At 50.6% G+C, this 25,352-nt stretch overlaps 2 protein-coding genes and 1 pseudogene across 12 annotated transcripts; 2 read left to right on the top strand and 1 right to left on the bottom strand.

Annotated features, from left to right (window-relative positions):
* Window positions 1-4,525: 4,525 nt before the first annotated feature.
* Window positions 4,526-13,925, top strand: TINF2 (TERF1 interacting nuclear factor 2). Of its 8 annotated transcripts, none has more exons than XM_079952044.1 (11): window positions 4,533-4,833; window positions 7,775-8,002; window positions 9,290-9,391; window positions 10,353-10,454; window positions 11,522-11,632; window positions 11,770-11,869; window positions 11,950-12,082; window positions 12,174-12,211; window positions 12,931-12,989; window positions 13,468-13,542; window positions 13,626-13,925. In XM_079952044.1, the coding sequence occupies exons 1-11, from the start codon at window positions 4,660-4,662 to the stop codon at window positions 13,632-13,634; spliced, it is 1,131 nt and encodes a 376-aa protein (XP_079808170.1). In that variant the 5' UTR covers window positions 4,533-4,659; the 3' UTR covers window positions 13,635-13,925. The 8 variants fall into 8 exon arrangements, with proteins under 8 accessions (XP_079808176.1, XP_079808175.1, XP_079808172.1 ...); XM_079952043.1 differs by having other exon boundaries at window positions 4,536-4,833; window positions 12,928-12,989; XM_079952046.1 differs by lacking the exon at window positions 13,468-13,542 and having other exon boundaries at window positions 4,529-4,833.
* LOC307200526 (large ribosomal subunit protein eL28 pseudogene) lies at window positions 8,091-8,908 on the top strand (annotated as a pseudogene). The gene is made up of 2 exons: window positions 8,091-8,273; window positions 8,621-8,908. The product of its transcript is annotated as a large ribosomal subunit protein eL28 pseudogene (transcript).
* On the bottom strand, window positions 13,712-25,201 carry GMPR2 (guanosine monophosphate reductase 2). Of its 3 annotated transcripts, none has more exons than XM_079952080.1 (10): window positions 25,033-25,201; window positions 22,523-22,618; window positions 21,143-21,262; window positions 20,567-20,650; window positions 19,839-20,012; window positions 18,901-18,982; window positions 17,384-17,490; window positions 16,791-16,833; window positions 16,494-16,653; window positions 13,712-14,351 (listed from the first exon to the last, which is right to left on the bottom strand). In XM_079952080.1, exons 2-10 carry the CDS (start codon window positions 22,607-22,609, stop codon window positions 14,156-14,158), a joined length of 1,053 nt encoding a protein of 350 aa, XP_079808206.1. In that variant the 5' UTR covers window positions 22,610-22,618; window positions 25,033-25,201; the 3' UTR covers window positions 13,712-14,155. The 3 variants fall into 3 exon arrangements, with proteins under 3 accessions (XP_079808206.1, XP_079808207.1, XP_079808208.1); XM_079952081.1 differs by lacking the exon at window positions 25,033-25,201 and adding an exon at window positions 24,911-25,029; XM_079952082.1 differs by lacking the exon at window positions 25,033-25,201 and adding an exon at window positions 24,691-24,852.
* Window positions 25,202-25,352: the final 151 nt, after the last annotated feature.

Below are 25,352 nucleotides of genomic sequence, written 5' to 3'. Positions count from 1 at the left end.
GTGGAGGCCAATTCTGGATCCACATGTCCTTCCGCAGTGGTGACATTGGTTTCCGGGCGGGAGCTGGTCATGGTGAGGTTTTGCCAAGCGTGCCTTCCTCTTAGCACATTTCTCCCTTGCGTCCTGAGTTTGAGCATCTTCAAAGCCCACGACACCTTTGGTAAAGGCTGTTCGCCAATTGGAGCGTTCGCAGGCAAATGTTTCCCAATTGCTGGTGTTTATACTACATTTTTAAAGATTTCACCAGCATTACGCTTTCCATTTTTAAGTTGGGAATAGAGTAGTTGCTTTGGAAGACGATCATCAGTCGCCCGCACAACATGACCAGTCCAACGAAGTTGATGTCGAGGAATCACTGCTTCGACACTGGTGATCTTTATTTCTTCCAGTACCCTGGCATTAGTTCGCCTGTCTTCCGAAGTGATGCGTACAATTTTTCGGAGGCACCGTTGATGGAATCTTTCGAGGAATTGGAGATGGTGTTTATAAGTGGTCCATGTTTCCCAAGCATACAGTAATTCACACCCGGCACGTGAATGGAGCCAAACATGGCCCTTTCAGGTATCCATTTGGGTCATTTCTGGAGGAGGAGTATAGGAGAATTAGGGATCAATATGACCTGCTTGGGGGGTAGGGGGCGTCCTCCCTTTCTTTCTCCCTGACCCCATGGGAGGCTTCCCCCACCCCACAGGCCAAGAGAACAAGCGAAGGGGGTTTTTTGTGGGAAGCTGTGGGGAGGCTGGAGGAGCAGATATTTCTGACACTTTTGTAGGTTCAGAAGCTGAGAAAGAAATATCCCATTATGGCATTAGGGAAGGGAAGTGAAGTGTGGGGAGGGCAGATGTGGTCATGGAGAGGGAAAGGGAGAAGGGAAATTTGGTCTTGAACATGGGTAGGCAAACTAAGGCCCGGGGGCCGGATCCTGCCCAATCACCTTCTAAATCCGGCCCACGGACGGTCCGGGAATCAGCGTGTTTTTACATGAGTAGAATGTGTCCTTTTGTTTAAAATACATCTCTGGGTTATTTGTGGGGCATAGGAATTCGTTCTCCCTCCCCCCCCCCCCCGCTTTCCCCCCAAAATATAGTCCTTCCCCCCACAAGGTCTGAGGGACAGTAGACCGGTCCCCTGCTGATAAAGTTTGCTGACCCCTGGTCTTGAGAGTAAACTGAGGCAGGGAGAGAGGGGATGCTGCTGTAATTCCGGAGGAAATTCAGGGAAGGAAACTGAAGCAGAGTTATCCCTAGTTGAGATATAAAAGGGGTAGTAGTATCCTGCACTGCTTGGATTAGCAATTTCCAGTTAAAGAGTTGAGGGGGTGAGAGAGACAAATTTTAAACGTCACTGGATGAGAAGTGAGTTTCCTTTGAAATGAGTAAGGCTGACAAACTCTGCTCCTATTTCCTTTTTGACAGTCAAAGTCTGAATAAGGATGTCTCATATCATACATCTACTAGACCGGGAAACAGCCCCCTTTGAATTATCAGAATTATCTCTGATCAAAAGCTTTATTTTGGGGCAGTGTAAAGGTGGAAGAAAGGCCACACCCCTCTTCCTTCTGAGCTACTTGCTCCTATGAGAATGCATCTGTACTTTACCAATTACAGCGGTACCTTGGTTGTCGAGCTTAATCCGTTCCGGAAGTCCGTTCCAAAACCAAAGCGTTTCAAAACCAAGGTGCGCTTTCCTATAGAAAGTAATGCAAAATGGACTAATCTGTTCCAGACTTTTAAAAACAACCCCTAAAACAGCAATTTAACATGAATTTTACTATCTAACGAGACCATTGATCCATAAAATGAAAGCAATAATCAATATACTGTAGTATAAAAAAGACAGTATTGTAGATGATAAAAATTTAAGTTTTTGCTTCTTCTTACCTGCACTGATGATAGTCATTGTTTGGATGGGGGGCTTTTATCCATTTCTGCAGTCACACAATCAGTCAGTAGCTGAACTGGGTCCCAAACAGTCACAAAAACGGCCTAAACAGCCTCAGCTCAGTATACCTGAAGAAGTGTCTCCACCCTCATCGTTCAGCCTGGACACTGAGGTCCAACGCCGAGGTCCTTCTGGGGGTTCCCTCCCTGTGAGAAGTGAGGTTACAGGGAACCAGGCAGAGGGCCTTCTCGGTGGTGGCGCCCGCCCTGTGGAATGCCCTCCCATCAGATGTCAAGGAAATAAACAACTATCTGACCTTTGGAAGACATCTGAAGGCAACCCTGTATTGGGAAATTTTTAATGTCTGTTTTACTTTCTTTTATGTGCTGTAAGCTCCCCAGAGTGGCTGGAGAAACCCAGCCAGATAGGTGGGCTATAAATAATAAAAATATTATTATTATTATTATCATTATTATTATTACAAGATGTGTATCGTGTTGCGTATTGAGTCAAAGGATTTTATATCTGTATTATTATTGTCTGTATTTGCATTAGGGTAAAGTAACTGCCTTTTGGGTCCAGAGGGTACAGCTACTATTGGTTCATTTAAGCTGCTGTATTTGGATCCTCTGGGAACGCAGGTGGCGCTGTGGGTAAAAGCCTCAGCGCCTAGGGCTTGCCGATCGAAAAGTCGGCGGTTCGAATCCCTGCGGCGGGGTGTGCTCCCGTCTTTCGGTCCCAGCGCCTGCCAACCTAGCAGTTCGAAAGCACCCCTGGGTGCAAGTAGATAAATAGGGACCGCTTACTAGCGGGAAGGTAAACGGCATTTCCGTGTGCGGCTCCGGCTCTGGCCAGAGCAGCGATGTCACGCTGGCCACGTGACCCGGAAGTGTCTCCGGACAGCGCTGGCCCCCGGCCTCTTGAGTGAGATGGGCGCACAACCCCAGAGTCTGGTAAGACTGGCCCGTACGGGCAGGGGTACCTTTACCTTTACTATTTGGATCCTCTGTCTTATTGGTTTCCTCCAAAAGGCAGGACTGTGATTGCCTGATATTGTTCCCTCCAAAATGTATCCCTTCTAGCTAGTTCCCTGTCCCTATAAATGTAGCTCTCCCCTCCTCAAGTCTTAGTCTTGTTGCTTTAATAAAGAAGTGTTACTAGAGAACTGTCTCCAGCATATTATGTCAAGAGAGCTGAAATCACAAACCCCATGTCACAACATATCGGATGTTGCCTCTCTCATGTACAGTGGTACCTCTAGTTACGGACTTGATCCATTCTGGGGTGCCATTTGCACCCCAAAAATTCAATAACTAGAGCGCTGTTTCTGTGCATGCGCAATAGAGCGTTTCTGCGCATGTGGCGAAAAAGTCACAACATGAACCTAACGCAACATGAGGTATTACTGTACAGCACACAGTGGTACCTCAGGTTAAGTACTTAATTCGTTCCGGAGGTCCGTTCTTAACCTGAAACTGTTCTTAACCTGAAGCACCACTTTAGCTAATGGTGCCTTCTGCTGCTGTTGCGCCACCAGAGCACAATTTCTGTTCTCATCCTGAAGCAAATTTCTTAACTTGAAGCACTATTTCTGGGTTAGTGGAGTCTGTAACCTGAAGCGCATGTAACCCGAGGTACCACTGTACACAAAACCCAGCCTGCAACATAATTTTCTTGCTGCAAAGAAAATCATGTGGTTTTAGCAGAAAAGACATAAAGGATTAAGTAAAAATGAATTGGTGAAAGACAGAATGTAAAATTATAGTATATTAAGACAAATTATTAAGATAAAAATAAGGTTGGAAGGATTTGCTGAAATATCAAATTGAATTAGAATACAAAAATGGGAGGTGTGAGGAGGTCAAGGAAATAAGTGAATGTAAGCAAGTGATGTAGGGGACGCAGGTGGCGCTGTGGGTTAAAGCCTCAGCGCCTAGGACTTGCCGATCGAAAGGTCGGCGGTTCGAATCCTTGCGGCGGGGTGCGCTCCCGCTGCTCGGTCCCAGCGCCTGCCAACCTAGCAGTTCGAAAGCACCTCCGGGTGCAAGTAGATAAATAGGGACCGCTTACCAGCGGGAAGGTAAACGGCGTTTCCGTGTGCGGCTCTGGCTCGCCAGAGCAGCGATGTCACGCTGGCCACGTGACCCGGAAGTGTCTCCGGACAGCGCTGGCCCCTGGCCTCTTGAGTGAGATGGGCGCACAACCCCAGAGTCTGTCAAGACTGGCCCGTATGGGCAGGGGTACCTTTACCTTTACCTTTAAGCAAGTGATGTATAGGTTTGACTTGTTCTTTATCCTTTTTTCTTTTTTCTGTTTTTTGATGGTGTATTGTTTTTTCTGTTTTTTTTCTGTTTTTTGACTGTTATTTAATCTTTAAAACTTTAAGATAAAAAAAAAACCCAGCCTGCAACAAAGCAGTAACACTGGACCACACTGCAGGCTACTTGTAGGCTATATTCTTGCTCCCAGCACCAGTTTCCCGACGTGCAATATTAACCTCGTGCCATATTAACCTTGCCCTGAAATCTGTATAAACTCCTCCCTCGCCCCACCACCTCGTTCCTGATTGGCTGCTGCTCTACATGCCGCGGTTCCCAGAATGACCGCCAGGGGCCGCTGTGCGGCTCATTTTGAGCGGCGGCGGTGTGGAAACAGCGCGTCTCCAAGGTTTCCGCGGAACGCCAGCGGATGTGACGAAAGCGCCGGGGTGACGTCAGGCGCATCGCCATAGAAACGCGCCGGAAGCGCGGCGGGACATAAAAAAAAAAAACCAACGAAATGCCCGAGGTTAGCGGTAGAAGGAGGAGAACCGAGCGAGCGCCGGAGCTTCGAAGCCGCTCAGGGTCCCGCAAAAGCGGAGAGGGAAGAGTTAAAAGGGCGCATGCGCAGCCGGAAGTGAAGGCGCCGGAAGCCCGGCCGAGGGGAAACGGTTGCCAAGGGCAACGAAGAAGGGTATGACGCTTGTTTGTTGGTTTATTTATTGCGCTTCTGTCGCGCTTTTCACCCGCTCAGGGAGCTGAAGGGGGCCGGGACGGTTCTTCTGCCCCTGCTCACCCCACAATAACAACCCCGCGAGGGGTTTTAACAAGAGGAATTTCAACAGGGAGAAATGTAAAGTATTGCACTTGGGCAAAAAGAATGAGAGGCGCAAATACAAGATGGGTGACACCTGGCTTGAGAGCAGTACATGTGAAAAGGATCTAGGAGTCTTGGTTGACCACAAACTTGACATGAGCCCACAGTGTGACGCGGCAGCTAAAAAAGCCAATGCAATTCTGGGCTGCATCAATAGGAGTATAGCATCTAGATCAAGGGAAGTAATATAGTGCCACTGTATTCTGCTCTGGTCAGACCTCACCTGGAGTAGTGTCCAGTTCTGGGCACCACAGTTCAAGAAGGACACTGACAAACTGGAACGTGTCCAGAGGAGGGCAACCAAAATGGTCAAAGGCCTGGAAACGATGCCTTATGAGGAACGGCTAAGGGAGCTGGGCATGTTTAGCCTGGAGAAGAGGAGGTTAAGGGGAGATATGATAGCCATGTTCAAATATATAAAAGGATGCCACATAGAGGAGGGAGAAAGGTTGTTTTCTGCTGCTCCAGAGAAGCGGACACGGAGCAATGGATCCAAACTACAAGAAAGAAGATTCCACCTAAACATTAGGAAGAACTTCCTGACAGTAAGAGCTGTTCAACAGTGGAATTTGCTGCCAAGGAGTGTGGTGGAGTCTCCTTCTTTGGAGGTCTTTAAGCAGAGACTTGACAACCATATGTCAGGAGTGCTCTGATGGTGTTTCCTGCTTGGCAGGGGGTTGGACTCGGTGGCCCTTGTGGTCTCTTCCAACTCTATGATTCTATGAGGGGAAGTTGGCAGAAATTATGCCCGGCATGGAGGGCGGTAGAGGTGAAAGGGACCCCCGAGGGTCATCTAGCCCAACCCCCTGCGATGCAGGAACCTGCCAAGGAAGGAGAGAGCCCACCACCTCCCGAGGGAGCCCGATCCACTGTTTAATGGCTCTTAACTTTCAGGAAGGCGGAGAAAACGAAGTTCCTCCTCCACAGTTAACCTGCAGAACTCTCTCCCTCAGGAGGCAGCCATGGTTCAGATTACATCAAATAAACAAGGAATATTCGGTGTTACGTTGGAGGGGGGTGCCAGGAAACCTGGAATTACGTTCACATGTGGTGGGGGTGTAAATACGTACAATTCTTCTGGCAAAAGGTGTTTAAGGAGATAACACACCAACTTGGCCTGGGCCTACTGCTGTTTGTAGATCTCTCTGAATCGAAGCTGTTGGTCGCTGTACTGCTTCCAGGCCTTGAATCTCCCTTCCTAGAGAATTTAGACCGGCTCCCTCCTTGTTGTCTCTCTGCCATTGGCCTTTTTATTCCATCAGGCCTTTGGAAACTGACTTTTTAAGGCAAGGGCAAGTGTTGCGATGGTTTTCTTGTTGTTACAATCAGCATTTTTAATTTATTTCTTTATATTGTTTTCATTCCATTAGTGTTTAATTAATTGTTAATGGCTAGCTTTTCTATGTATTTTGCTTTTTCTGTTTTGCCTGCTTTTTTGTATTTTTATCTGTAAGCCGTCCTGAGTCTCAATCTGAGAAAAAGGCAGGGTATAAATACTAATAATAACAACAGGAATCACTGGATTAAAGCTGGCCGAAAGTCCAGAGGTAGTGTTACTATCGATTTACGATGGGGTGGAAGGTTTGCAGGCTAGAAAGAACTTGCTCACAAATTTATTGACAGCTGCACAAATTGTGATAGCTAGGTTAATCTGCGGAACTCGCTCCCTCAGGAGGCAGCGATGGGCACCAAGCCGGGTGGCTTGAGAATGAGGTCGGGCAAATCGATGGCTTCCAATGTCTACTAGCCACTTTGCCTCTGCTCAGTCTCCACAGTCTGGGGCAGCTTCCTGATACCAGTTGCTGGAAAGCTTATGAGGGAGAGAGATGCTCTTGGGCTTCAGGTCCTGCTTCTTGGACTAGAGCAGCCTTACGTTCAGGGCTCTTCTTCTTACGTTCCTACGTCACCCAGGGAGCTTCATGGGCGAAGTGGGGATTTGAACCCTGGCCTCGCAGGTCTTATCAGTCTAACACTGAACCCTACTACACAGTGGTGGTGGTGGTGGGAGCTGCCTTCATTTGAGGAAGGGGCACACAGAATGGAGCTGTGGTGAGCAATGGAGTGGGAAGCAGCTGGGCAAATTAAGCCGGTGGGCTAAGAGGAGCCAAGTGGATGGAGCCTTATTCTGTGGAAGGGGTGGGGTCGGAAGGGGAGATGGGGCTGCTGCCTGAGTGCAGAGGAGGCTAGGAAGCTGTAGGCGTAAGAAGCTAGGCCAGGAATAGTCTTTCTGAGTCCTGGTTGTGGCATTTTTTTCATTTACAGTGGTACCTTGGGTTACATACGCTTCAGATTACAGACTCCGCTAACCCAGAAATAGTACCTCGGGTTAAAAACTTTGCTTCAGGATGAGAACAGAAATCGTGCTCTGGCGGCGCAGCAGCAGCAGGAGGCCCCATTAGCTAAAGTGGTGCTTCAGGTTAAGAACGGTTTCAGGTTAAGAACATACCTCTGGAACGAATTAAGTACTTAACCCGAGGTACCACCTATCTCAGCTTTTCCTCCAAGGAGCTCAAGATGGAGTACATTGCTCTCCCCACCTCTTCCTAATTTAATCCCCACAACAACCTTGTGAGATGGATTTGGCTGAGAAGCAGCGAGTGGTGTCCAAGGTCAACCCCTAAGATTCATGGCCGAGTGGGGATTTGAACCCTGGTCCGGTGCTCCATCCGCTACACCACACTGTCTCTTGCAGTTGCCAACCTCCCGCTGTCGCTCACTTCTTACTTTCCGACCATCCTTCTGCTTTTTCTCCCCTCAGGCAATGGCGGCCATGGAGGAGGATGAGGCAGAAGCGATAGGAGGGGCGGCCCCTGATCCCTGCGTCGCGTTGCGGCTCGTGGCTGCTGCGGCCTGGCACGTGGTACAGAAGCAGCAGGTCCACGACTTCCCCCGCGTCCTGGCGCTGCTGGCAGCCGTGAAAGAAGCGGCACCTGACTTGGTGCACTTCCGGCACTATGCCAAGCTGCGGTTAGGCCTGCAGGCAAAGGTGGGTCTCAGGTCAACGTGTGTGCAGGTGTCATGCTGTGGCATTGGTGGGGTGAGGGGAGTTAAAAACCAAATAGCCACTTTTCCGTTTCCGGCCGTCTCCGCGAGAAGAAGGGTTCTGCACGATGTCTGCCCATCTGCAATGGATATTGCTCAACGGCTCGAGTTTCCTTATCAAAAGGAACAGGCAAATATATAGCACGGAACCAAACAACCTCAAAGCCCGCAACTCTTTCCGCTACAATGGACTGATTCATCGCAAGACTGTTGGGGTGATATGATAGCCATGTTCAAATATATAAAAGGATGTCACATAGAGGAGGGAGAAAGGTTGTTTTCTGCTGCTCCAGAGAAGCGGACACAGAGCAATGGTTCCAAACTACAAGAAAAAAGATTCCACCTAAACATTAGGAAGAACTTCCTGACAGTAAGAGCTGTCCGACAATGGAATCTGCTGCCAAGGAGTGTGGTGGAGTCTCCTTCTTTGGAGGTCCTTAAGCAGAGGCTTGACAACCATATGTGAGGAGTGCTCTGATGGTGTTTCCTGCTTGGCAGGGGGTTGGACTCGATGGCCCTTGTGGTCTCTTCCAACTCTGTGATTCTATGATTCTATGTTGGGGTGGAACCTACAGCTGATGGGAAGGGCATTGTTGTGGTCCTCAAGAAGCGTACAGGCCAGCGGAAGCCAGCCACCTCTTACGAGAAGATCACCATCAACAAAAATGCCCGTGCCGCTCTTAGCAGCCTCCGCCACATCATCTGCAAGAACAACTACCGCAAAGAGCTGCGCATGGCTGCTCTGCGTCGTGCCAGTGCAATTCTGCGCAGCCAGAAGCCGGTGGTGGGGAAGAAGAAGCGAACTTGGGCTACAAAGGCTACATAAAACAGTTGTCAGATTATCCAATAAAGGATTAGAACCAGGAAAAAAAATCCCCGAAATAACCAGAGTGTTTTTTCTTTTATCTACCACTTGACTTGGGGTGAGACGCTTCAAAGCAGTTCACAAAAAGAAGAAAACAATAAAATTATCAGTAAAAAACCCAGCTTAAAGCACATGTCAACATTATAAATATCTGGGTAGGCTGGCCTAAACAAAGAAGAGTCAAGTGAAGGCGCCAGCCTAAGGCCCATATGTCTCAGTAGCCTGGTCAGTCTTTGCTGGTTTTCACTTATTATTGCCAAATGGTTCTTTGATCCTTTCCTCCCACACCTGTCCCACAAGTTGTCCCAGGTCACCATAGAGGAGGTCAGCTCCCTTGACTTTCCTTTTTTTCCCCTCTTGCATCAGGTGATCATGAACATGCTTCAGGAGCAGCAGCCAAATGGGAAGATATACGACGCTCTAGATACGTTCTTTCCAGAGGGGGAGACTCAGCCCCACACCAAAGCTGTGAGTGTCTGCATATATGTTCAGCAGAGACAGACTCCCCTCCCACCGTGCGTCCTTCCCTGCCATGCCCCTTCTAGGCTGCCCACTTTTCATTAAAGAGCAGTTGGTCCCTTACCTTTCCCGCCCCGACCTGGCCACAGTGATCCATGCAACCGTCACCTCCAGGCTTGACTACTATAACTCGCTCTACACGGGGCTGCCCTTGAAGCTGTCCCAGAAACTCCAGCGGGTGCAGAATGCTGCAGCGAGGCTCCTCATGGGGTCCCTGCCATGGGAGCATATTCACCCAGTGCTTTACCAGTTGCACTGGCTCCCGGTGGAGTACAGGGTCAGATTTAAGGTGCTGGTTTTGACCTTTAAAGCCCTTCACGGCCCAGGACTCTCGTACCTACGGGACTGCCTCTCCCGGTATGCCCCACGGAGGACCTTAAGGTCCATAGCAACACCTTAGAGGTCCTGGGCCCTAAGGAAGTCAGATTAGCCTCAACCAGAGCCAGGCCTTTTCAGCACTGACTCTGGCCTGGTGGAACGCTCTGTCTCATGAGACAGAGATCTGATTTCTTTCTGCAGGCCCTGTAAGACAGAGTTGTTCCACCTGGCCTTTGAATTGGAATCAACTTGATCCCTTCCCCTCTTTCCTCTTTCCTTTTTCCTTCTGTGATGGAACTCCTATTTGGGGCCTTCCCTGGCTTTTTCTGGCCCATGTAGGACCAGTCTAAATAGTTGGCCGTGGTGAAGATTTGACGTTTTCATTCCCAACAAGTTTTTGATTTGAGTTTCTATTGAAATGAGGCTGCATTTTCATGTTGTATTTTAATCTTGTTTTTAAGTTGTATCTTAATCAGTTGTTTTATATCTGGCGTTAGCCGCCCTGAGGTCTTTGCTGGGGAGGGCGGGGTATATATAAAATTTATTATTATTTATTATTATTACTGTGGCCATCTCTTCCTTTCACCCCCAGACGCCTCAGGACGTGGAGATGGTGCGGGTGGCTCAGGAGAACTTCCGGGATCTAGTGTTTGGGTTGCTGAATGACCGCAGGGAGAGGGAGAAGTATGTGCAGGTGAGGCTGGGGGACGAAGTTGAGAGGAAAGTCGGGCTGGCATGCACTTGAACAATGCAAGTTTGGTTGTGGGTTTGCTACCTGTGTTGGGCAGAAGTCGGGACTGAAGGGACAAGCTCAATAGTTCCTCCATCCTCAGACACTATGATCCAGGAAGGATCATTCTCTGTGGCAGCTCCTAAATAAGACAGCTTCTGGCAAATGCTGAAAACGCCATACAGTGGTGCCCCGCAAGACGAATGCCTCGCAAGGCGGAAAACCCGCTAGACGAAAGGGTTTTCCGTTTTGGAGGTGCTTCGCAAAACAAATTTCCTATGGGCTTGCTTCGCAAGACGAAAATGTCTTGCGAGTTCCTGCAGGGGTTTTCCCCCCCCTTTTTCTAAGCCGCTTATCCGCTAAGCCGATAAGCCGCTAAAAGCCGCTAATAGCGCTAATCCGCTAAGCCGTCAATGGGCTTGCTTTGCAAGACGAAAAAACCGCTAGACGAAGAGACTCGTGGAACGGATTAATTTCGTCTTGCGAGGCACCACTGTACCTATTCACCCTGGTTTTTTTTACATTTGAGGGTCTATTTCCAAGACCCATCTTGTTTTTGTGATTGCAATCTGATTAAGCTGTTAATATGGTGTTCTGGTTGCTGTAACATGCCCTGGGACATTGGGGTGAAGGGAGGGTTAACAAAGACGATGGTGATGATAGAATGGGACATGCTTTGCATACAGAACATCTTACATTTGATCGGGGCATCTTCAGTTAAGTTGAGAGATCATGGAAAATATTTTTTCTACCCAAGAGCCGCTTCAGGGATAAGGAACATCTGGCCCACCAGATCTTTGTGGCCTCCCAACTCCCATCAGCCCCAGCTACATGGTCAATGATCAGGGATACTGATCCTAGTGCCATGACTTCTGCAGGGCCCCACGGGCTCCCCACCCAGTAACAGAAAATGCTGGGGCAGGTGGATGCAAACGGACAGTCTCACAGAAGGCAGATCCCTATTCCGAAGATGGGTGTTGGAATAGATCCGCTGTTTCAGCTACAAACATCCTTGGATTTTTGCCTTTTAGGAGCACCTGGAAAAGGATTACGGAGAAGCCTTTATGCAGGTGGTCGAAGAGCTCTTTCACGATTACCTGTGGCAACTGGAGAAAACCCTTCCTGAGCCCCATTTGCAGCAGGTACCAGGCAGCAGTAACAGTAGTAGCAGTGGGGCATGGGCTAGAACCAAGAGGTGGAGAGGGCCCCGTGGCTCCATGGTAGGGCGCAGGCTTTATGGGCAGGCCTTAGCCCTCACTTTTGCCTCCCCCCTCCCCAGCTTCTGGACGCCGCCTGCCTCCAAGGGCCGAGCGGGACTCCCCAACCGGACTCCAGCATCCTCTCATGCTACCTCTCCGCCATGGGGTACCAGACCGCAGGTAGGTAACGAAGGCATTTGGCTTGCTTGGCCTTCCTTCCCTGTGTGCCCTTTGTCTGCAACCTCTTACCCTTCTTCCAGGATTACCTATGCACCCACCTTCTCCCCGCCTGTCAAGCACCCTAGCTCACAGTGAGGAGGAGGGGGAACATAGGACACTTGAGCCCTCCCAGGCGCACACATACAGGAGTAGTTCGCCCTGCGCCCAGGAACAGTAAGTGTCTCCCTGCCCTCCTCCTCGTTTCCCCGATTCCCCTGACCCTAAACAGCTTGTTCCATTGTCTACTTTTCTCTCCTTCCTTTAGGGATTCCCCCAGACGTCGACTGGGCAACCAGGGAATGGGTAGGTAATCCTGCTTCTATGAATCTCTCCCCACTATGTGGGCAAGTACAATTCTGGGAATGGAATGTATTTTTTATCCCAAATAGTTTACTCCAGCCTCCCTGCCTTGGTAACATTACATTGGGCTACAGGTCCCACCAGCCCCAGCCAGGGATTGTCATACTACAAAAGCAGCTGGAGGGCAGCAGCTGAAGAAAAACCACATGAAGACTCACTGGGGGGTGGTTCCAGCGTTTGGATTTTTTGCAGAACAAATGTCTGGGTTTTACAGTAGAAAGCAGGGTTGGCCAACCAGGTTTTGAGGGCTGGCTGTTTTCCCTCCTCCGTGAGATGCCTGTCCCCTGCTCCCCAAATCACCCCGCTTTTTCCAGTTCTGTGTTTCAGTCTCCCGTTTCCAGGAACATCTCTCCAGGAAGGGAGTGTATCAGGAGCAGACAGGGTGGAGGGGCTGTGGCGTGGCGTAGGTTTGGAATGACCAGGGTTAGAGAAGCTCAGCAGGGACCTCACTTTCCCCACTACCACCCTCCTCCCCCCTTGACCTGACGGGCCTGCCCCCAATTTCCACATCCCTCCCCTTTCCAAAGGAGGGTAGAAAAATCCCAAGGTGCCACCACATTCTCCTTGCATGGACCTGGGGAGAAGATGCAGCCCTGGCTATGCAGGGGAGCAGCGAAGGATGTGCCAAGTACCCACAACCCCTTCCGTTCTCTTTCTAGAAGAAGTCAAGGATATTGTCCTGGATTCAAGCAGTGACGGATGCAGTTCCCCTTTCGTCAAGGTGAGGCACGAGATACTCAGCATGCCATGGGGGGGGGCGGTTTGAGAGTGCAGGAGGTCAGGCCAGGGCCTTGGCTGGTGAGTGTTGAAGGAACAGCTGTGGGGCTTCTCTGAAGCCTTTGGCTCAGCTCCGTAATTCCCCCATCCCCGCCTGAAGCAGCCAGCTGGGGCTGATGGGAGTTGTAGTCCAAAACCGAGGGCCCTCAGTTGCGAAAGGCTGCCGTGCTGTGACTGTAAGCAAGCTCAAGCATGTGCAACTGAAACAGCATCTTGCTTCGCTGTTCCTTGTCAGATTTTAGATTGCAAGCTCCTCGGGGCAGGGACCTAGCGCTCTGCAAAACATCGTGTGCAGTGATATTTAAATAAGGCTGGTGGAGATGGGTTGAGGGTGTCCCTTCTTGAGCTTGAAGAGGAGGTGTGCCGGTGTGATTTGAAGGGGCTCAGCAGCCAAGGCCTCTTCTCCCTTTCTTCTCCAACAGGGAGACTACCAGTGCACCAGGGATAACACCCTCATCCCCACGTTGCAGCAGTACCTTAGCAACACCCAGAAATCAGTGAGTGGCTGCCCACCCCCTCCCTTGCCTAGGAAGGTGTTCTTTGCCACACCTGAACCTCTTTCCTCCTTCCCTTCCTCCAGGTGCGCTAGATCTTCAGGCTCAACGACATCCCATCTAACATGACATCCGCCCCGTTTGTCTCCTCTCCCAAACATGCCCACACAAAGACATTTTCCGAGCTTTATTTTTGGTTTCGGCAAACAGTGCAAAAGTTTCTGACGCTGTTCCACTGTTGTCTTTCCCAACCCGTCTTTGGCCTGGCCCACGGAAAACGCCTCGCCTGCTCCCTTTCGAGTTTGGTCTCGGGAAGGAAAGACGCAAATTGTGCAGCGCAGAAGCGGGACTGGCGTACAAATACTGGAATAAAATAATTACACAGACGCACGTCTCCTTTCTACTCACAAGAGGAGGGCAGTCTGCCTATACTGGACTGAGCAAGGGTTGCAGTGGAGTAAGGAGTAAGGAGTGCCAGCCTGGCGTCGGGCACAAGGTGGATTTGGTCAGCGCCAGGCCTGGTGCTTGTAAACCCGCCAGCGCTCCAGCTTGCCAGCCTGTGCAAATACTCCCACTGGAGTGGCCCGGGAGCGGTCGCTGTCTCTTCGGGCGGAGGTCAGGGTTGGCTGGCCTCGCCGAAGATGGGGTTGGCTTGCTGGGTGACCCGGATGAAGGTGGTCCTGCGGCTGAGCTCCTTCAGTTTGGCAGCCCCCACGTACGTGCAGGTGGAGCGGATGCCGCCCATGATGTCCCGCAAGGTGTGCTCCACGTCGCCCTTGAATGGCACTTGCACCACCTTGCCCTCAGATGCCCTGCAGGGGGAAGAGAGAGATATTAGCAGCTGGGCAGGGACTGTCCAGCTCCCCCTCCTCTAACATTTAGCAGGTAGAAGAATAGGAGGAGTTTGGATTTGATATCCTGCTTTATCACTCCCCTTCAGGAGTCTCAAAGCGGCTAACATTCTCCTTTCCCTTCCTCCCCCACAACAAACACTCTGTGAGGTGAGTGGGGCTGAGAGACTTCAGAGAAGTATGACTAACCCAAGGTCACCCAGCAGCTGCATGTGGAGGAGCAGAGACACGAACCCGGTTCACCAGATTACGAGACTACCGCTCTGAACCACTACACCACACTGGCTCTATTACTGGAGCTGCAGAGAAGCTCTAGGCCCCAGCTTCATCCAGCCATTTGGGGGGAACCATCCCTCCCTCTCTTCCCAGGCTTGACATCAGGCTCAGGAAAAATTCAAGCTGAGATTTGAGCGTGCTCACAAATCCTCCTTTGCTTCAACCTTCAGCACCATAATCCTTACTAGAAATATAGGAGATTCTGTGTGGCTAGAGAGGCAAAGAGGCCCCTTGCCCTATCATTCCACTTCCTGCATTTGATTCTGTGAGGAGCAACTCCCTTCATCTCTTGCTACTGGCCATGCTTGCTGTGACTGATGGGAGCTGCCAGAGTTTTCCCACTCATGCATCGCAGCAAGGATGCTGCTGGGTTAAAAATGCCATGACAACTTGAGCCATGATGACAAGACTTCTTGCCTTCCCTGCTTTTCTACCCGATGACCCTCTCCCTAGATCTTGCGAGGTTTCGTCCCAGCCTGGCTGACCTTTCCCTTTCCCTCACAAAAGCTGTCCTGTGCTCTTGCCTGACCCTTAGCAGTCAGATTTCCACCCAGGAGACTACAATTGTGCTTTTGTTCCCTCTACAGTCGTACCTTGGTTCTTGGACAGAATGCATTCCGGGAGTCAGACTCCTGGAACCATTCGAAAACCAAGGTGTGGCTTCCAGTTGGCTGCAGGAGCGTCCTGCGGCCAGTCGGAAGCCGTGCCGGATGTTTGGCTTCCAAAAATAGTTCGAAAACCGGAACACTCAGTTCCCGGTTTCGATCATTCAGGAGCCAATTTGTTCGGGAGCCAAGACGTTTGAGATCCAAGGTATGACTGTACTTGAGATGCTCAGGCATGAGGGTTGATACTTATGTAGCCCAAACAGCAGCACCTGCACGCAAGGAAGAGGCATTGGCAGAATCGGCCCGGCAGAAATCTGGAGTGGGGAAATGTTCCACAGCTCACCACCATTTTGTGGTCCACAGCTACCAGTGAGGACTGAATGTGCTCAGCGGCTGCAGAACATTGGCTGGTTTTTATTTCGGGAAATTTATATGCCGCGTGATCGTAAACAAAAAACCATGGTGGTTTACAAAACGTATAAAGTCATTCGTAAAAACAGCTATTCAAAACATTCAAAAGCTAATTAAAATCAACAATAAAAATATATTAAAACTCACATCAACGTTCTGCATACCCTGCGAGGCTTGCCTAAACAAAAATGTGTTCAGCAGGGGCCAAGAAGAGTACAGTGGAGGCAGCTGCCTGTTGTTCAAGAGGCAGGGAGTTCCAAAGATCCTTTTCCTACCTATGTAGGTACCTCTAACAGTGCTTTAATATTCTGTTGGCAGCCGTCAAGAGTGGCTGGGGCGAACCCAGTCAGATGGCTAGTGTCTAAGGAATACTGTATTTTTCGCTCCATAAGACGCACTTTTTTCCTCTTAAAAACTATGGGGAAATGTCTGTGCGTCTTATGGAGCGAATGTGTGGTCCCTGGGGCTGGGGGGAAACCTTGCCGCTGCTCCCGGACCTGTTCTGGGGTTGGGGGAAGCTCGGGAAGCCCCGCGGCTAAAAAGTAAGCCAAAGCCGCCGGCTGGAGAGGTTGCGCGCGGCTTAAAAGGAAGCCAAAACAGCAAGCGGCATCCACCCTGCTCGCTGTCTTGGCTTATGCCATAGCCGTGCGCAGCCTCTCCCTGCCAGTCAAAATATGGTGAATTATTATCTTATTGCCCTAGAATCGGAGTGCTTTGCTCTGCAACATTTTACACAGAGTAGTGAATGTGAAGTGGGTAACGGAAGGGGGAAAGGAGCGAGCACGAACTCTCATTTCTGCCACCGTACCTGTACTCTGCCACTCCCCCGGCGTACTTCTGCATGGCTACCTCTGAGCTCATGCCGTAAAACAGCTTGTACTGCTTGCCTTCCTTCTCAATGAGCTCCCCGCCGGATTCGGTGTGTCCTGCCAGCATCCCCCCCAGCATGACGAAGTCCGCGCCGGCACCTACACCCACAACAAAATTGGGAGGCGTGTGAGACAGGCGGCTTTAGCTGCGAGACCCTGAGAACCTCTTCGGGTTCTGCCGCCACCCCGACAGTTTGACCCAGGAAAGTTGGAAGGACGGGATTTTTAATTTTTACCAAAAGCCTTTGCAACGTCTCCCGGGCAGCTGCAGCCTCCGTCCTGCAGGAGAGAGGGCGGAAGGACAATCTCGGCATTCCTCGTTCAGTCTCCCTATGGCTGCCATCTTAAGCGCCTGCCTTTTCTTAGCAAAAGGCTTGGGCAAGCCTTTAGTCCTCATGACTGGAAAGCCCTATGCTTAGAGGTCGGAACCAGCGGTGCAGCTGTCCTAGAGTTCTTAAACCGGATCAAACCCTCTGCAGCGGTCAGGGCTGCCCTCCCAAGACACAATGGCGGCCAATTGAGGGGGCAGAGAAATGGAACGCTCGCCGTAGGGGCAGGAAAACGGGTTTGCCTGGATGCTTTTTTGTGCCACTAGGAAAGGGAAAAGTTTGATCCCAGGACAAATGTTTCCTTTTTGAAACAGGCCCCACAGGTGCTGCTAAGACTCAAGCTCCTTCAGTCCCCGCCAATACAGCCACAGGCAGGAATGATGGGAATTGTACTTCAAGAACAATGGGTGTGCAGAGCTCCAAAGGGGCTCCGACATAGTTAAGGCGCCTGCGATCCCTTTGCCCACTGGAGCGGGCAAGGGAGGAGACGGGCGTCTCACCGAGATGATGTGTCCATTGAGGCCATGGGCGGCGTCGGCACATTCCATGACAGCGCTGAGCTGGGGGTAGCCGACCCCCGTCTTCTTCCGCGTGGTACAAACCGAGCCTGGGAGGAGACAAGGCCAAGTGGTTTATATATATAATTTTTATTAACTTTTCTGTTTTACAGTTTAAAATACTCATTTTACGTCCTTAAGATACCAATGACTTCCCTTCTTCTCTTTCTATGGCTCATTTTACAGATCATAAATCGCTGCATACAGTGGTGCCTTGCAAGACGAAATTAATCCGTTCCGCGAGTCTCTTCGTCTTGCGGTTTTTTCGTCTTGCAAAGCATAGCTATTAGCGGCTGAGCGGCTTAGCGGCTATTAACGGCTTAGCGGCTTTAAGAAAAAGGAAACAAACTCGCAAGAACTCGCAAGACGTTTCGTCTTGCGAAGCAAGCCCATAGGGAAATTCGTCTTGTGGAACGACTCAAAAAACGGAAAACTCTTTCATCTTGCGCGTTTTTCGTCTTGTGCGTTTTTCGTCTTGCGAGGCATTCGTCTTGCGAGGTACCACTGTATTTTACAAAAACTATACCAATCAGTATTCCATTATTGCATCCATCAAAACTTATTTACACTGTTGAATTTATCTTAATGCTGCCAGCGTTCTCAGCTGTGCACAATTATTTCCCATATATTCAATAAACGTTTTCCAATCTTCTCTAAACGTATGTTCTTCTTGTTCTCTTATTCTATATGTTAAATCTGCAAGCTGCGCATATTCTGTCAGCTTAAATTGCCATTCTTCTTTAGTTGGGACCTCGCTCGTTTTCCATTTTTGGGCTGCAGTTGTAGCATACATAAATAACCTTTTTTGACACCTGGGAATTTCAGTCTGAATTATCCCCAACAGAAAGGACTCTGGGGGGTTTTGGGGGGGGGGAGTAAACTTTGAGGGGGGACAGTGCTTTTTTCCCCAATTCATTATGGATCACTTCCCAATACATTTTTACCCTTTGCAAGTGGTTTAACCTAGCCAGCCTGCCGTTTCAGAGGGACGGAGAGGGTTGGGGCAACACAGGACTTCCTGTCTTCCCTCAACTGAGATTTGACATGTGCCCCCACTCCCAGGACAGCCAGCCACCCAGGCTCTGTTTTTAAAAAAGCACCATTTAAAAGGTATGGTTGAGACAGTTGGGTGTGTTTAGTCTGGAAAAGAGGAGACTGAGGAGGGATATATTTGATCAAGGGCTGTCACATGGAAGAAGGGGCAAGCTTGTTTTCTCCCACTCTGGAGGGTAGAACCCAAACCAACGGCACAGGAGGGGGCAATCCTGATCAAGATCTAGCTAGTGGGGTCAGAAAGATTCTCCACGCCTGCCCTAAAGGACCTCTTCTGCCTAACAACCTATCCAACCTTAAGAGCATAATCAGTGAATAAATAAGGGTCCCTTCAGTTTAACACAAGACTCCTGCCATAACCCCAAGATGGATGGAACCCCAAGGTTCACCCATCCTTCTGCACTTACCTGGGCCAATCCCCACTTTGATTATATCAGCTCCAGATAAGATTAGCTCTTCCACCATCTCCCCTGTCACCACATTCCCAGCCTGGTGAAGAGGGGAAAAAGCCTGACTTGTAGGACCAAAGAGCCTGGCTTGGCTGAAACATGCAATGGTAGGATATATGGGAGAAATTCTGAAGGCTCCAAGACAAAGGCTACAGCATGGTGTGGAAATAATGTGAGGGATGTGAAAAAAATAGTGGGACGTGGTGAGAAAACACAGCTAGCCTTGCCATATACAGTAGTACCTCGGGTTACATACGCTTCAGGTTACAGACTCTGCTAACCCAGAAATAGTGCTTCAGGTTAAGAACTTTGCTTCAGGATGAGAACAGAAATCGGGCAGCCTCAGCGCGGTAGCAGCAGGAGGCCCCATTAGCTAAAGTGGTCTTCAGGTTAAGAACAGTTTCAGGTTGAGAATGCACCTCCGGAACGAATTAAATATGTAACCAGAGGTACCACTGTAGTCCTATAGGATGGTATCTCGGGTTACAGATGCTTCAGGTTACAGATGCTTCAGGTTACAGACTCCGCTAACCCAGAAACAGTAACTCAGGTTAAGAACTTTGATTCAGGATGAGAACAGAAATCATGCTCCGGCGGCAGGCCCCATTAGCTAAAGTGGTGTTTCAGGTTAAGAACAGTTTCAGGTTAAGAATGGACCTCCAGAATGAATTAAATCCTTAACCCGAGGTACCAGTGTATGTTCTGGTAACCTCCCATCTTGACTACTGCAATACACTCTACTTAGGGCTACCCTTGAAGACTGTCCAGACACGGCAGAAATATCGGGAGTAAAATAAACAAGGAAGAGCCTTGCATGATGGGGCTGAAGGCCCATCAAGTCCTTACAGTGGCAAAGTGGATGCTGCAAAGGGAAGCCCAAGAAAGGTGAAACGTACAATGATGGTGTGATCCGGAAACCGCTTGCGCACGTCCTTCAGGAACTGGACAAAGTGCTCTGAGTATCCGTTGGCCACGTCCAGGCAGATGTAGCGCACCTGCTTCACCGTCTCCAGGATCTGTTCCAGCTGCTCAAAGTCGGAGGGGCCGGTGCCTGAACTGGCTGCCACGTTCTGGGGAGAAGCACCAGGACAGATTGTAAAGAACTAGGCAGAGAGGAGACGGGATTGCCCTATTCCCCAGGGCAAGGTGGCGCTGTGGGTTAAACCACAGAGCCTAGGACTTGCCAATCAGAAGGTCGGCGATTCGAATCCCCGCGACGGGGTGAAGTCCCATTGCTCGGTCCCTGCTCCTGCCCACCTAGCAGTTCGAAAGCACATCAAAGTGCAAGTAGATAAAGAGGTACCACTCCGGCGGGAAGATAAATGGCGTTTCCGTGCACTGCTCTGGTTTCTCCATAGCCACATGACCCGGAAGCTGTACGCCAGCTCCCTCAGCCAACAAAGCGAGATGAGCGCCACAACCCCAGAGTCGGTCACGACTGGACCCAATGGTCAGGGGTCCCTTTACCCTTTACCTTTAGGCAGGGAGGAGACGGGATTGCCCTATTCCCCAGGGCGACTCAACAGGGCAATTTGAGACGTGAGGGCGACTCAACCAATGACCCAGGGGAGGAGCTAATGTCAGGTGGCCTGAAGCCCAAGCGAGGGTGACAACATTGACTCACCAGCAGGCATTCTGGGTTCTCCGCCGCAAACGCCTTCCACTGGTCCAGACTGTAGTGTTTGTGGATAGTGGTGAAGAGAGAGAACTGGGAAGGGAGATGGTGGGGAAACAGACAGTGAGAAAAGCGAGGAAACAGCCCTAGGGCAGGCAGCCTTCTACTCTGGGTGTCCTGGTGTTACTGAGACTGCAACTCCCATCATCCAGTCAGCTTGGGCCGATGGTCAGGGATGGTTGGAGTAGGAGTCCAGCATCTTCTGGGGGGCACCCAAGCCTGGAAAACATTGCCCTGCAGGTACCACAAAATGGGGATCAAGTATTACATTTCCTGCCTTCCCTCTATCCACCTTTACTGCTGATCAGGTATACTCCGATAAGGAATCAGGTGAACCTGTGATTTCCCTGTGAACCACCCTGAAATATTCCAAGGAAAGGCGCCGTACAAAATAATTAAATAAATAAACAACCAGTGATCCCGAAGCTGAACACCTTGCCAGGGCTAGCAGGGAGCAGAGCATCTGCCGAAGCAGGAAGCCCTTGCAGCACCCAGCTGACCAGGCCGCTTCGACAGCCACCGTACCTTGCAAAGGACCTTGGCCATCTCAAAAGTGCCCACCGTGTCCATGTTGGCAGCAATGATGGGGATCCCTGTGTACGTCTGCTTGGAGTTGCGGAATATGAAGGACCTCATGAGATCCACCTGGGAGGGAAGGAAACCAAGATAAAAGGTATAGGGCTGCAAGAGCGATATGGCCTGGGAGTCACTGCTCGTAACTTCTGAGGTGTCACATGAAGATAGAAACTAGTGTCTCCCAGTATCATAGAATCATAGAGTTGGAAGAGACCACAAGGGCCATCGAGTCCAACCCCCTGCCAAGCAGGAAACACCATCAGAGCACTCCTGACATATGGTTGTCAAGCCTCTGCTTAAAGACCTCCAAAGAAGGAGACTCCACCACACTCCTTGGCAGCAAATTCCACTGTCGAACAGCTCTTACTGTCAGGAAGTTCTTCCTAATGTTTAGGTGGAATCTTCTTGTAGTTTGGAGCCATTGCTCCGTGTCCGCTTCTCTGGAGCAGCAGAAAACAACCTTTCTCCCTCCTCTATGTGACATCCTTTTAGATATTTGAACATGGCTATCATATCACCCCTTAACCTCCTCTTCTCCAGGCTAAACATGCCCAGCTCCCTTAGCCGTTCCTCATAAGGCATCATTTCCAGGCCTTTGACCATTTTGGTTGCCCTCCTCTGGACACGTTCCAGAGCAGCTGGAGGGGGGCCTGTTTCTCCCATCTTCTGTTGTGGCTTAAACCAAACGTCCTGTAGTACTCGCCCGTCAGGCAGCAATCTGATAAATCGATGTTTCAGCTTAAGCTTTACCTGCGGAAAGTGTTGTCCCTGATATCCCCAGTCCTCAGGATGGAGGACCGGGATGCAGATATCAGGTCCAAGCTGCTAAGCATGAGGTGTGAGGATGCCGATGTCTTTTATTTAAAAAGGTTACTAGCCCTCATGGCTTCAAAGCAAACATCTGTGAGACAGTGTGGTGTAGTGGTTAAGAGCGGTAGACTCGTAATCTGGGGAACCGGGTTCGCGTCTCCGCTCCTCCACATGCAGCTGCTGGGTGACCTTGGGCCAGTCACACTTCTCTGAAGTCTCTCAGCCCCACTCACCTAACAGAGTGTTTGTTGTGGGGGAGGAAGGGAAAGGAGAATGTTAGCCGCTTTGAGACTCCTGAAGGGGAGTGAAAGGCAGGATATCAAATCCAAACTCTTCTTCTTCTTCTGTAACGTGACCCTGTGACAGGGAAGTGCCCCTAAGCCCATTCTAGTCAGCAAGCCCAGCCAGTGATTCCAGCCAGATTTGTCTCCATTTAAATGCCCTGGCTCCGTTCAGTGTCCCACACTTATGTCTCAGCAAACTGTAACATACAGGAAGGCATCGAAGCGCCATTCTCACCTCACTGCGAGACTTGAGTGTGCTCCGTTTCGGCCTCAAGAGGACATCCTTGAAGTCTAACTTAATGTCATTGTCGATGTGTGGCATCTTCGACCCCTTGGGAGGAAAGCAAAAAGGTCACACTCTGGGACACCAGGCAGAAAATCCTAGCCTATTCAACCTGAGCACAACTGTAGAACAAACTCTTATTGGTAGCGTTGTCTGTTTAAGAGACACATTTTTTTTCAAAGCCGATTTTGTCCATATTGAAACTGAAAATGAAAAGACTTTCCTATAGCAACCAGCAGTGGTTTTTGGCATTAAAACACAAGTTATCTTACAGGCTGTGACTTGCGTTGCTTCCACGAACCACGGCTTGCTAACACTACCAGCCGTTCATGACCTCTGCTTCTGCCTCAGTTTCTCGCAGTGATTCCACGCATGCCACTCTGTGAAAAAACACTAGGCACGTTGTATCTCTGTTCTCTACATCATCTCTGAGCCTCGGTCCCCAGTTGTTTGTCAAACTGCAGTTCCATCTCCACCACCTCTTAGACCCTACCTCTTGGACTTCCAATACCATTAACGATTAAGACACCCCACGACAGACTTCAGATCTGCCGCAGCACCTGCCACATTAAAACCTCAACCATCGTCTCCCTCTATGGGCTTGACACCAGTCTTCAAGGCCTTGATGAACCTAGTCCTGAGCTGTGGCTTCCAAACCTACCAGCAGCTCTTATCGCTAACGGAAGCGGAGACGATTACAGGCTTTTGCAAAGACTTTGCACCTTTTATCTTTCATTATTGTTACGCTTCCGGGAACACCACCCCGCATCCTAATGCTTGTTACGGAAAAATCTAGGTGTGAGGCTGCTCAGTCACCCAGTTCATCGGGCAGAGCCTGCGGGTTCCTGCAGAATAAAGGAAGGATTCCAGCCAGCAAAGAGCTGTAGACCAAAGTTTATTGCACAATAGGTTCAAAGAGGAAATTTGAACCCCAAGGATGGGGTGACAAAGACTTTTAAAACTTTCCCACCATATCCCAGAATACAGTTCGTACAGCATCATTGCTACATCATTTCTGACATGTCACAAAAGGAGAGGGGTTAACCTTAGCAAACATGTCCAGACAGGTCCTTGGTACAAGATTAGCATAGGCAGACATGGCAGGTCAAGACTGGGTATAAGATTAGCATAGACAAATATGTCTTAAGTGCCCACCACCCAAAAGTACAATAGAAGTTCCTTTGCATGTCTGGCACCTGAGGCAAGTCAGGTGATGAGATTTGGCTTCCTTTGGCTAACAATGAGCCCAGCAATTGTCACCTCTGGGAACTTCCTGGAGTCCTTTTTCAAGGGGGAAATAGCTTTGGAATGGAGGAAACTGGCCAAGGAGATGATTTTCTATTATTTTTAAAGCTAGGTGACTTCCCTGAGCTGTCAAGTTGAAAGGATACATTCAGGCATAATATTTGTAACATTTAAATTTAAAGGTGTCCCCCCCCCGCCCAGTAATTTCCGTAACATGCTATAAATGGTCAGCAGGTTTTGAGAGGGATGCACTTCCAGGGAAGCGTCAGTATGACTGACCCAGTGGCGTAGCGTGGGGGGTGCAGGGGGGGCCGGGCGCACCGGGCGCAACATCTGGGGGGGCGCTAATCTAGAGGAAGAGACTGGAGTGCTAAAATCCACAGGTTAGGGGGCGCAAATCCACGGGTTAAAAGGTAAAGGTAAAGGTACCCCTGCCCGTACGGGCCAGTCTTGACAGACTCTGGGGTTGTGCGCCCATCTCACTTAAGAGGCCAGGGGCCAGCGCTGTCCGGAGACACTTCCGGGTCACGTGGCCAGCGTGACACCGCTGCTCTGGCGAGCCAGAGCCGCACACGGAAACGCCGTTTACCTTCCCGCCGGTAAGCGGTCCCTATTTATCTACTTGCACCCGGAGGTGCTTTCGAACTGCTAGGTTGGCAGGCGCTGGGACCGAGCAGCGGGAGCGCACCCCGCCACAGGGATTTGAACCGCCGACCTTTCGATCGGCAAGCCCTAGGCGCTTAGGCTTTAACCCACAGCGCCACCTGCGTCCCCAAAAATCCACGGGTTAGGGGGCGCAAATCCACGGGTTATGGGGCGCAAATTACTCGCCTTGCCCCGGGTGCTGACAACCCACGCTACGCCACTGGACTGACCCCAGCGTTTGAGCACGCCTGCGGGGCGGCCGACTGTCTCGAAACCAGTGGGGCGCCACTGCCAGCATCCTGGGACAGGGGCGCAGATGCCACAGAGCCATCAAACCCCCCACCTGACCCCTCCCCCACCAATGCACTGCCATGTTAGCAGGACTCATGCTAACTCTGCAACGCTGCCCCGGACCCCAACCCCGCTCAGAGCGGAGGGGGCGCTGTTCACACTACGAATGTGGGGTTTGTTTGGGGGGGACAAGTCCGAGGGGCCGGGTTGAGCCCTACTTCCGGTTCACCCTTGGGCGCCCCCCCCACCACACCACCGCGCGCACTTCCGGTTGCGGCTACCCGGGCTCAGAAGGCAGGAGTCAGCGCGAGGCTCTTTTCCACAACGGCGCGGTTCCACCCGGCTTCTCACCGCTCGACCACGCCCCCCTTCCCTCCTGGTCCTTCTGAACCTCATTGGCGCACTGCCTTGTGGACCTTGTAGTCGTCTTCCCTCACTGCTATAACAGCGCAGAGCGGTCACCGGACTGCAACTCCCACAAACCAACGCGCCTGGAACCGCTCTCGGGAAACGTTTGCCCCCCCACCTGCGTGCGCGCGCTGCGGCGAATCTCGCGAGAGCCAATCAAGAGCGGGGAAAAGACGGCTACTCCCAGCGGGCG

The sequence above is a fragment of the Podarcis cretensis genome (genome assembly GCF_951804945.1).
Source record: "Podarcis cretensis genome assembly, chromosome: 13".
In the NCBI taxonomy this organism is placed as follows: Eukaryota; Metazoa; Chordata; class Lepidosauria; order Squamata; family Lacertidae; genus Podarcis; species Podarcis cretensis.
Note: the sequence above shows the minus strand (reverse complement) of the source record. Positions and strands in the feature narration are given on the sequence as shown.